The sequence below is a fragment of the Lytechinus pictus genome, chromosome 6 (assembly GCF_037042905.1).
Source record: "Lytechinus pictus isolate F3 Inbred chromosome 6, Lp3.0, whole genome shotgun sequence".
NCBI lineage: Eukaryota > Metazoa > Echinodermata > Echinoidea > Temnopleuroida > Toxopneustidae > Lytechinus > Lytechinus pictus.
In genome coordinates, this window is record NC_087250.1 from 12,177,878 (window position 1) to 12,190,741 (window position 12,864).

Here is a 12,864-nt window from a genome sequence, read left to right on the forward strand (position 1 = left end):
GTTTTGGTAAAGAGTCAATAAGGTGAATTGGATTAAACGTTTGTGGCTGCTTTTTTATCTGAACCGTTGATCCTTTGCCTTGAGGGAGACTTCTTCTTGCGATATAATATAATAAATACTTCTATCATGAAGCCCTACATTATAACTCACCTAGCTCATGGGGAAATTCTTCACAAATGACCGCCACTGACGTGCTGATCCCCTGGTAAACGGAATTCGTGAACGACGCCCCGATCGCCAGCCCGTCGATAAAATTATGAAGGCCGTCACCAAAGATGATCATATAGGCCACGGTGGCGATCATGTTCGATCCATCGTATATCGGTGCGTGGGAGTGGCCGTGATGGCTGCCGTTGCCATGTGCGTGGCCATTGGGTTTGCCATGGTGACCGTTGCCATGGTGATTGGTGAGGTTGGAATCAGGTCTCAGGTTGTCCTTCTCGTTACTGCTGAGGTAGACATCCCTGAGGGATGATGCCTGAGTGACAGAAAAAAAAAAATGTGGCGTTACGATAAAAGGCATTTATATAGCGCCATCTATCATATTTTCCATTTTGAGGCGCACAAGAAAATGGAAAGAATAAGAGGGTTTAGAGGTACTTTAAGTGACATTAAAATCAATATTGAGTGACCTTTACTTACAAAAAATTGCTATTTGGGTTTGCTAAAGAGTTATTTCAAAGCTTCCTTAAGTTAGCATTTCCAAGTTAACCCTAACTAAGAGTGCCTTTTTTGGCTGTTTTCTTGGTGTGAAAATTAGCATAATAGAAGTGTGCAATGTAATCTACAAGTCTGTATTGTTACTGTTTCAGAAATAATTATATTTTTTTTTATAGATGAATTATAATTCAATGAATTTGCATTTACATCTTACACAAAATCAAGATTTAGAGCAATTTTGGGTAGGACATGCACTTGTATAATGTTGCATAACTTTGCAACTGCTTACACGAGCATCACAAATTTGGTGTCAAAAGATGCGAAAGACTTGAAAGGAGAAAGTCAGCGAGCGGCATTCTAAAAAAAATTTGCAAGGTGGAATGGTACCAGAAAATGGTCAACCGTCCCCCTCCCCTCCTCCGGTCGTTTTTAGGGCGAGGGAGAGGGCAATAGATTTCAATGTCGAAATGCAATATACAAAAATACAATTTAATACAGATATCAAACATGCATAATTACATTACTATCCACTTACCTTTTTATCATCGCCCGATGGTGTAGAATAAAGCAAACCATTTCCTTCCTCTAAAGCCTACAAATGAGATGGAAACATAACATACGTGTAATATATCTGAATGAATACCGTTTAAATCATTACTCTTATTTGTCTCATAGTATTACAATGGGAATCATATAGGAATTGTTAGGGCTCATTTTAAGTTTTCATTTTGGGTAATTTTTATTTTATTATTTTGTTTTGGGGGGGGGGGGGAGCATTGCTGTGCCCAAGTGTAACTTTTCCCTCTTTTTTATGCAGGGGAGCATTTCATCAACGTTTTTGTCCGAGAAGTTGTCAGATCTGAAACCTTTCCTTGATTCTGATTGGCTGAACAGCAATGTTACTATGGCAACTGTCGGATAAAACGTCTGACAATTGCTTTCATGAAACGCTCCCCAGATCTCAATTTATTCCCAAGCATAACCATAAACGGATATCAATGCATTAGGAAATGCCAGTAGTAAGCTCCCCCCCCCCCTATATTAAATGTTTTGTATTATTATCATCATTATTACTGACATATGTGTATCATTACAGAAATACGGCTATACACAGAGTATTCCATTTCAGATTGATCACTTCAAACAATAAAATATGGATTATCATTCTTTTTCTTTTCATGTTTCATCACACAAGAACTACATGTAGTATGTCAAAAAAATTTGTTCAAAAAGACAGCCAACATTCACGGTTAAAGTTCAAAGACGGGTCCAAAGTTGGGATAGAATGACAAACCTCCCGGCTAGCTCGTTTCTCCCGCTCCGCTTCCAGGTCCTTCGCGTCCGTCATCGCCAAGGCCTCCGTTGGGGATGTAAATTTATAGCCTATTCGGTCTGGGTTGGAGTCTAAGTTGTGCATTGCCGTCACCACCATGCCCGATCGCCGCGATAAATCAGAACTACTCCTTGATCTGGCCTGTATGGAAGATGAATATCAAGAGTATTTTAAGGCCCTGTCACATTGTTCTGTGAATATCTTGCGGGTGAGTCACGGGTGAATGCCCGCAATATGAACTTAAATGGCTACTGGACCAACTGGTTTTTAGACAGAATGATGAATGGATGAAACGTCATTTAGACCATGTGGATAGTGGACGAACTGATGGTAGACCAAATGATAGTAGACGAGGTGGTAATTGGATAAATTGGTATTAGACCAATTGAACATAAATTCTCTTAAAGGGCGAGTGAACTGTGTGTGGTCTCTCATTGACTGTGTGTTATAAATACATAGTCTTAAAAATATACGTTTCCAGATCTCTACTAATTAATACAACAGAGAATAAACTGACCTGTAAATGTATTTGTAATGAGAAACTAAAATGTTTTGAGAGGAAAGTAATTCTTTAGCTACTTGGTAACATAATTATTGTGGTATAAATGTATTGAGTAGTTACAATGTAATTAACATGTTATAATTCAAGTGGGTCTATATTACTAGACTACACTAGCATGGGTCAGGAAACTGGCCAGATAGGAGTAGTTGAGGACTCGAGATGGCGCTATTGGTTTGTATCTGCTTTAAGTAGCGTATGGGAAAGGACAACTGAGTTTCTCACCCTTCGTCTGCTAGCAATGATCTTGAGTAAGCGTTCTGTGTTGAAGAACAGATAGATGCCTCCTAGGACGACCATATTCTTCCAGATAAAATCATGGCCGGCCTCGTCCAGAAAAATACCTTGAGACTGTAAGGGGGTATTAAAAGAAGAGACAAAGAAAACTGGTTACAGGTGATGGATATACAGAGTTGGGTGTATTACAAGTGGAATGCATCTGGCGGTCTCACCTGCATCATGCGATTCAATATAGCAGCAGTGCTGACTTTGAAAACTACTATAAAATAATTATTCACAAAAAACACCATTCATATAATGATACAATACTACGTTCATTGACATTTGACCTTGATCATGTGACCTAAAACTTGTCAGTGATACTTGATTACCCCTATATCCATATTTTATACACTATATCTATAAACTTTGAAAGTTATGACAACATTCTAATAATTACCTCTAAAATGGCCAAAGTTCATTGACCTTAAATAACCTTTAACCTTGGTCATGTGACCTGAAACTCGGACGGAATGTTCAAAGATACTTGATTACTCTTATGTCCAAGTTTCATGAATCAGATCCATAAACTTTGAAAGTTATGATGGTAATTCAACAGATACTCCCATTATGGCCAAAGTTCATTGACCTTTGACCTTGGTCATGTGACCTGAAATGCGCGCAGGATGTTCAGTAATACTTGATTACTCTTATGTCCAAGTTTTATGAAATAGACCAATAAATTTTCAAAGTTATGATTGTAATTCAACAAATACCCCAAATTTGGCCAAAGTTCATTGACCCAAAATGACCTTTGACCTTAATCATGTGACCTGAAACTTGCACAGGATGTTCAGTGATACTTGATTACTCTTATGTCCAAGTTTCATGAATCAGATCCATAAAATTTCAAAGTTATGATGGTAATTCAACAGATACTCCCATTATGGCCAAAGTTCATCGACCCTAAATTACCTTTGACCTTGATCATGTGATGTGAAACTCAAGCAGGATTTTCAGTAATATTTGATTAATCTTATGTCAAAGTTTCATGAACTAGGTCCATATATTTTCTAAGTTATGCTGTCATTTCAAAAACTTAACCTCAGGTTAAGATTTGGTGTTGACGCTGCCACCGTCGGAAAAGCGGCGCCTATACTCTCACTCTGCTATGCAGGTGAGACAAAAACCGTTGTAGGAAATAATTTTTAATTTTTAGGGTCAATTTTTTTTCCACATTGGGGTGTTTGCAGAATTTGGGGGCTATTTCTTTCAATCGAAGGGCTACTTTTCAAGTGGTAAAAAGTATTGTACCAGAGTTCTGCCACCAGAGTTGGAATGATCTTGAATATTGCTTAGAAAAGATCTTGGGGCGACTCTACAAATAATGGTCGCCCTAAAGCATGTTAATTGAGGGGAATTCTAGGGGTAATTTGGGCAGTCATGAGGGCAAAATCACCTATCGCCCTCATTTCCTATGCTGGTATTAAAGAGAAATGCCAGTAGTTGCAGTAAACACTGATTTCATGAGAAAGTCTGTAAACCAGGCTTAATTGTCAGTATATCATCGAGGATCTAGATCTGGTACAGTTACATAAACTGAACTTTGTGAAAACTTGAAATCTACGCTGAAAAATGTTCACACTGAAGATCACCAATACAGATTAGCGCACGTGGGACAGTGTATTATTATTGCCTTGAATATCGGCCCGACGCTTGACCCGAATCCTGTGCTTATTTACTGATTTCTCAGCAATTACACAATTTCTTCCAGAATTCTTTGGCACATATGTTTTATTTATACAAACAGACACTTTGGTGGTCATTTCATTGGATTCTGTACGAACTCATTTTGATATCGTTACCACAACTGGCATTTACCTTTAAAACATAAATCTGATTTTGATACTGTGTACACACCTGAAATTAGGTTCCAATCTGACCAATCACAGTATTATATATTTTTGACAATTATTTCCATCAAAGAAAAATGTTGGCTTTAATTTGTTTCACATTTCACTTTAAGGGCTTTAAACTCTTTGGCCCTTATTCTGAACTCAGGTTTAACTTAGTCCATGGTCTAACTCTGTGCTAAAATTATGGGAAGCCAAAAATGTCAATTTTTTTATTAAGTTGTATGTTTCTTTAATATGTTTACTGTGCTCTTTCCTCATTCATCGATGGTGAAGACAGTCATCTTTTTATACTTCCTAGACAATTATGAATGATTTTAGAGCCAAATGAGGTGAAATATTACATCTCTACTGTTAGTGATTTATGTAACAATTGGATATCCATACTTAAACCACAACTTTAAACCTGAGTTTAAGTTAAGCCCGACTTCAGAGTACGGGCCATTGTGTGCTGGGCCATGGACCCCTCTGTGCTGAATTATCATCAGGGAGGGAAAGAATGGATTGTTTGTTTGAGCGTGGAATGCGAAGTGCACACGGCACCGAGTGCGCATTGGTGCAAAGTATATGTACAGTGTACGTGCAGAAAGGGGTAAAGTGGGGAGGGGTGGGGCTGGGAATGGGACAGTAATGTTGATTATGAGATGCCAGACATATAGGCCGGTATTCTGAAGTCGGGTTTAACTTAAACTCAGGTTTAAAGTTGTGATTTAAGTATGGATAGCCAATTGTTACATAAATCACTAACAGTAGAGATATCATATTTCAGCTCATTTAGCTCTCAATTTATAATTAATTGTGTAGGAAGTGTAAATAGATTACATTGTCTTCACCATCACTGAATCAGGAAAGAGCACAGTAAACATAAGAAACATACAACTTAATGAAAATTTTGACACTTTTGGCTTGCCATAATTTTAGCACAGAGTTATACCATGGTCTAAGTTAAACCTGACTTCAGAATACATGTAGTCAATAATATTTTGTTTCCTTATTTACTTTGCTCTAACAGTGCCCAATAGTTAGCAATCAAAGTGCCCACATCTCTTTTCACGATTCCCGGGAAGCCTTTAAAGTGATTGGGAAACATCATTGGATAGGATAAAAAATAAAAAAAGGTTCAAATGCTGGTCCTTGTCAGACCCCCCCCCCAAAAAAAAAGCCATGAGCCTCTGAAAATACATGTATGTACAAACCAAACATAGTTCTCTTTTTAAATGTCAAAGTCAAATTCAGGCTACATGACATTTTGGGTATTGAGATTTTAACACTAGTTGTAAAAACCACTTATGGTGATATATCATCCCCAATGAATAAACAACAAAAGATAATGAAAATATCAGGGTATGTTCTTCCCATCCATATTGTTCAAAGTTTTACAGACTACATGTAGCTTAAGTTAAGTTCACACACGACTATCGTGAGCTTTGGGTAACACGATATATGCTCCTGCGACATTTGCTCTGGTCTTTTTTTATCTCTCAGAGCCATAGGGTTAGGGTTAGGAGTGTAATAGACTTTTTGGTTCAAAGTTCAATGTTTAGATTAGGATTAGGGTTTATTAAGTTTTGGAGGTTAGGTTTTATGTTTGGCTTAACGTGGAGATTTTACTTTAGAGCAATTGTGGCCAGAGCAAATGTCGTTGAACCAGGTTTGATAGTGTAGTAACCCCACAAATTTAAAACCTGATTGCTAATTTTCAATCGGGTTCGCACTGATTGCATGTGCAAGATAGCGAGAGGCTCGATAGCCAGAAGTACTACGGAGCGTGCACTTCTTATTTCTCTGTGCTGTGCATGTGATGGAAGTGATCCAGTACAGTAGAAAGTTCATTTTTCACAAGAGGTCACAGTCACACTTATTCTCAAGAACACGAAAGTGGTGTTCACACGCACAAACTTTCGATCAGAGACCACCTACTGCTTTGGGTTGGAGCCTGAAACCCTAAGATCTATTTGATTCTCGAGAACATGAAAGTTAAACTTGTGTCCGCATGTACTATCTCTCGTTTGGCAACCATCCATCACTCAGGGTTTAATACATGTATACAGCACTAATGAGGTGCCGATTATCCAGTTGCCTATTCAGTGACGCACTTTGTATTATCCCGGCTTTTAGCTCCAGCCGCGAAAGGCGCTTGGTTGAGTGCAGCACAACGAAAAGTAAACTTTTCTTCTGGGTGAACTTCCCAGATAACTTGGGGTTACCTTTGAGTTTTATACATGTAAGGCTGGCCGTGTGAACGTAGAGCTTCTAGAACACATTTCGGAGACGGGAGGATATGTCATGTACACATTATTATAAATAACCTTTATTATATTTGTTTATGATGACAGGTTTTATGATCCTTTCCTTGGGACCATGTGAGTTGGATTGGAATAATATCATCAAATTTCAATCTGCAAATAGAGTTTTATTTCTGAGACATGAAAAACCTCAAATATTTACAATGTAACATGAGGCAATATAATCGAAGGCCTACTTCTTGTCGCGGGTCGAACAGGACCAGTGGCCCAATTCATAACAGTTAAAAGCTACTGAAATCATTCGATCTGATTGGCTGATAGTAAATTTGTAGTATAAATTGTAATACATGTATGTCTTTATGAAACATCACCTTGCACTCGAATGAACCTATTTTCTGGTATCGGAACAATGTTGTAGCTAGATCATATTTAGTGCTATGGCAAAGTGTAAATGCTGGTGCGGAATGAGCGAAAGCATTACAAGCAAAGCGTTCTCTCTCCCCGCCCCAAAAGCCAGGGGTCCAGGGTTATAGGATGAATAGTGGCTTACAATCATCAAATTGAGGGGTAGATTTTGTAACAAATCGAAGAACATAATACTTCCAAATCTAGCATAATTCAACAACCTGATTGGCCGGAATTCACAAAGGTGGTTTTTAAAACCAACGGTTGAACCCATGGTTTCTGCAGATTTCCTGTATGAATTACGCTTATTTACCGTGTACAATGTATATTAAAAAATGTCCAATGCTGGGGCCCGTTTCATTAAGACTTTTAACTGTTTTATTCATGAGTCCACTATTTTGAATTAATGAGTCCACTCTTCAAACAGTTGACTCATAAATGAATAAAATAGCATACTTAACCATGGCAACAGGCGCCAATTTGGCGCACTGTGAGAAAAGCATTGGATATTTTTTAATATACGCACTAAATATAGCATATAAGCATTATACAGGAATAACCATCCCCGACGGTTTTCAAAACTACTTTTGTGAATTCAGGCCATTGAGGTCATTATTGGCAAATTTCTCAAGCAATCCAGGGAGATTTTGATTTCTTTCCTACCTTTCTAAACAGGGATTCCCCCTTTTTTAATCCATAATTTTGTTTAACCTTAATACAGCTGTTTCCAATGAGTCACAATGCCTGTTAATAATGATCACAAAATTGTGCCTAGTACTTGTACATGCCTGGCCTCAGTCTAACAACGAATGTATGATATCAAACTTATTCTGCTACTGTTTTGCGAATGTTCTATTTCGCTTCTTCCTACTGAATGGAAAACTTATGTCTAGCGACAATAGAGGCAAATAATAAATGCTTCTTGTTCAGTCAAATAATGTATTCATTTTATTGTTCAGATTTCCCTAAAATGTTCTGTTTAGTATTTCATTTCCCCCAAAATGATCTAAATATGTACATTGTATGAATATTCAACAATTCTGGAATGCAGGTATTTCATAACACTGCAGGCCTCAAATATTGATATCTTTAGGACAAGGTCATTTTTCTACCTACAGGGAAAATTTTTATATGACAGCACAAGAGAAGATATGCACATCAAGCATGGCCGTCACCAAGGGGGTGCAGAGGGTTGAATGAGTCCAGGGGAACATTTCCTGGTTTCATGAAGTTTTATCTGACAGTTGCCATAATAACAGTGCCTCTCAGCCAATCAGTATCAAGTAAAGTTGTCTTGACAACTTGTTGGACATAAATGTAAATGTTGATAAAACGCTCCCTGACCACATTTTTTTTTTTTGAGGGGGGGGGGTGGGATTTGGGAGGATCATCGCCGAGGTTGGGGGGGGCAGAACTGCCTGACATCAGAATTTTTTCTCTTTTTACCCTGAAGGCACCCCCCCCTTGAAAAAAGCTGGTGACGGCACTACACGTCATGTCATCAAGGCCAAATGAAAGGCACATTGAGGCGAGCATTGTACGTAGTCTAGTGGTTCTGACTCTCACCTTTGACGCACAGGGTTGTAGGTTTGAATCCCAGCCATGGCATGATTTCCTGCAGCAAGAAATCAATCCACATTGTGCTGCACTCAACCCAGGTGGGTGTTTCATAAAGCTGTTCGTAAGTTAAGTGCGACTTTAAGAATGACTGGTGATCCTTTCTTATGGCAAATGGTATATTCATTACCGATGGATTTGCGCGTAAGAAAGGATCACCAGTCGTTCTTAAAGTCGCTCTTAACTTACGAACAGATTTATGAAACGGCCCTGTGTGCACCAAACGGCTTTAGAAGCTGGAGCAACAGCTCGGGTAATACACAGGGTGATTTAAAGTCCGGTGTCGGCGTTGGTGTTGGAAGCACAATGTGGATTGCTTCCCCTAGCTCCAAAACCTATTCTGAGTTTGTTAAACTGATCCAGATCACATCATTGACATCTCAACAACTAGTGAGTGACTTTTCAGGACCATCTTCATTTTATGTTCGGTGTTATACTCATGTAAAAAATGACCTTACACCAACACCAAAAGGTCAACACTGAACTTTAAATCAGCCGATGTGCGCCATGGACTAGGCAATTACACAATCAGCGCCTCATAAAAATGCAATACTAAAGCATGTTATCATTCATTATCACTATCAGGCGCCCATCCACCCCTCCCCCATAGAATAACACAAATAAATAAATTTAAAAAATTCAAACAGGAAGCCAAAACATCTGTGGGATCCTTACACTGTATAAAAACGGTGTTTAAGTAATTTTTTACACAACGCTGTTTACTACAAATCTCTAGTTATTTAAACAAGCTTTAAGATCTTAAACAACAAAGTTTAATTTTTCAACATTCAATTCTCAATATATTAAAATCAAGCATGGTTGTTTAAAATGATAAACAACTACTGTCCGGTTCATATAGTAAACTGCGTTGTATAACATTTTAAACTCTTTTACTATGTACTTACCTCTGGAATGAGACTAAGTAAAGCATTGCCTGCGAGCGTTCCTACGGCGAGGGATACTAGATACATGATGACGTTCTTATACATCCTCTTGTCCATAAGAGGGATTATCCACACCCCGGCGAATGCTCCCATATTGATGATTGTCACGAAGAGAAAGCCATAACCCCATACTGAAAAGAAAAAGGAGGAAAAAAAGGTGTTGCTATTGGCCCATTCTTGGTCACGTGTGTGACTGATATTATGACAAATCTTGACTTTAAAGGAGAATGAAACTCTTGGAGCAAGTTAGCTTTTGTGAAAGCAGAAAAATCAAAGAATAAGATCAACAAAAGTTTTAGTAAAATAGGATTAGCAATAGAAGAGTTATGAGCATTTGAATGTCGAGATCACTAATGCTATGGAGATCCTCCCATTGGCAATGCGACCAAGATCTATGATGTCACAGATGAACAACTCTCACCTTTTGGACGCTAAAAATATACCCCAAAACATCTCTTTTTGCTCATTCTAATCATATGACAAACGATTCATCAATGATATAATGTTGTGAAACCTCGGTACTTGTCCTCTCATAAAGAGAACACCTCACCTTGTGATAGACTCTATAAAAGTGAGAATATAAGTGAAATAAGTACTAAAGTAATGAGGGAGTTGTACGTGTGTGACATCACAGATCTTGGTCGCATTGCCAATGGGAGGATCTACATGGCATTAGTGATCTCGATATTCAAATGCTCATAACTTTCTTATTATTCATTCAATCTTCCTCAAACTTTCAACAATATGTTTCTTTGATTTTTCTCTTTGATATGGATTCAGCTGGTTTGAAGGGTTTCATTCTCCTTTAATTAGTTATAAATCTAAATATTTGACAGATTTATAACTACATGTAATTATGATGATTTTGAAAGTCTAATTCAATTTTGAAATTCACTGGAGTTTTAAAATGAAATTAAACTTTTAAAACCATGTTCCCGTTTGAAGTCACAGACGTGACCAACTTCTTTTAACCTCTGACCTTGAACCTGCATATTGGAGACAGCAAAAAATATTTCCAAATGATAGCCGACTATAAATAAACATGTCAATGTCATATACTGTACATGTATCCTTTGAATTACTATATCTCTAAATGTTTTAGATTTATAAAATAAGTGAAGATTTGTCATAATTTCGGTCACACACGTGACCAAGAATGGCTCTGATTATTAATGTTTATTTTCCTCGCAATGTATCTCTGATTCATTATTATAATAGCATTGGGTAGCATTGAATATTGTTACGAAGAGAAAGCCATAACCCCATTATGATTAATACTACATATAATCATTTATTACTTTTTATCATTATTCTTACCATAATAATAATAGGCATTTATATAGCGCCATCTACCTAGAAATATTATATTCCGAGGCGCGATGTTATTATTAATATTACCCTGGCTTTAGCTCGAGCTGCCTTTCAGCACTCATGCATTCAAGGAATAAATCCTGCTGGGTACCCATTCACCTCACCTGGGTCGAGTGCAGCACAATGTGGATACATTTCTTGCTGAAGGAAATTATGCCATGGCTGGGATTCGAACCCACGACCCTCTGTTTCAAGTCAGAAGACTAATCAACTGGGCCATAACGCTGCACAATTATAATCTTCATCATTATCATTAATATTTTTACTATGATTACAATTATTAATATTATCATTATCATCAATAATTTTATTTTTATCATTATCTTACATCATCATTAAAAATATTAATTTGGAAAAGTATAATTACCTTGAGCTGACGGCACTTTTGTACCTGTTTAACAAAGAAACAAAATAAAAGAGAGAAATTGAAACATATTTTATAGTGGAGATAATTAGGTCCCAGAGAAAGAAACATTCATGAAATCAACATCATAGAATAAGTGGACTTTGACTGAATGACTAATTGTTTGATTGATCATTGTTTTTATTGTTTGATTGAACGATATACCTGATAAACTGATCATTTGCAGACTGATATAATTGTTAAATAGTCAATTTATTGACTACTTGGAGATTATTTGATAGAATGCCCGATTTGAATACTTGATGATTTCTCTAATTGATTGCCTGATTGATTCGTTATTTGGAGATTGTGTGGAATGAATGTCTGATTCATTGATTGATGGAATCCCTTGGAAATACACTGGCCACAAAATGGCAAGTTATTTCACTGTGCTCGGTGGAAGGGATCATTGAATAGGCCTAGTGTCATAATGAACCAAAAATCTTGAGGAGGGCAGATACATCTATGGCATACTGGGCAAAATTTCTAAAAAGTTGCGAGCAAACAAATCAGTTGAGCAAACATTTTGACATTTTTAATATTACAAAAATCAAATTTTGTGATAGATTTTGACATACTGTAATATCCAAAAGATAATATCATATGTCACCCTTCTCTTTTTCCTTTTTTTTTCTTGTAAATGATTTTTTCCTTCGGAGGGGGGGGGGGGCCCCAACCCTCCCCCCATAATCTACGCCACTGTTCATGCCCACTGTATGTGTTGATGATATTGACCATTTTTAAATAAATGACAGACACATTTTCATGAACAGATTCTTACTTTAACTCCTTTTTTTAAGATTGCATTTAGTTACTTAAGTACAAGGTAAGACGTTAAATGTAGGCTTAAAAGTTTGGCATACATGTACATGTACATGTATGCTATCAAACTGTGTCAGCTTGTTATAAACTTGACAAATGAATTATGATTTATGCACAATTTTTAATGATACATCAATGTATACCCTGATTCCCATAAAACTTGGGTCACGTCCGACTCACAAGTTTACAGGTTATTTGCATATGTGCCAGACAGTATGAGAGTTACATTATTTTATGGCCTTAAGAAACATGACAGCAAATACCATGAAGGGCACAGCCCCCATCGGCCCATCCTCTATTTTTTCCCCCAATTTTTTAAGTACATGTAAATGTAATATCATTAAATGTACATGCAAACTATAAAAAAGAATT

The 12,864-nt window shown here is 37.2% G+C and overlaps 1 protein-coding gene across 1 annotated transcript in view; it reads right to left on the reverse strand.

Moving 5' to 3' along the window:
- The window catches only part of LOC129263809 (metal cation symporter ZIP14-like), a 28,101-nt gene that overhangs the window by 6,472 nt on the left and 8,765 nt on the right, over positions 1 to 12,864 (reverse strand). The window contains exons 3-8 of the mRNA XM_054901720.2: positions 11,635 to 11,658; positions 9,858 to 10,027; positions 2,778 to 2,903; positions 1,955 to 2,134; positions 1,196 to 1,252; positions 151 to 478 (exon numbers count right to left, since the gene is read on the reverse strand). Of these exons, the coding sequence (XP_054757695.2) occupies positions 151 to 478; positions 1,196 to 1,252; positions 1,955 to 2,134; positions 2,778 to 2,903; positions 9,858 to 10,027; positions 11,635 to 11,658 (885 nt within the window). The remainder of the gene's footprint in view (positions 1 to 150; positions 479 to 1,195; positions 1,253 to 1,954; positions 2,135 to 2,777; positions 2,904 to 9,857; positions 10,028 to 11,634; positions 11,659 to 12,864) is intronic.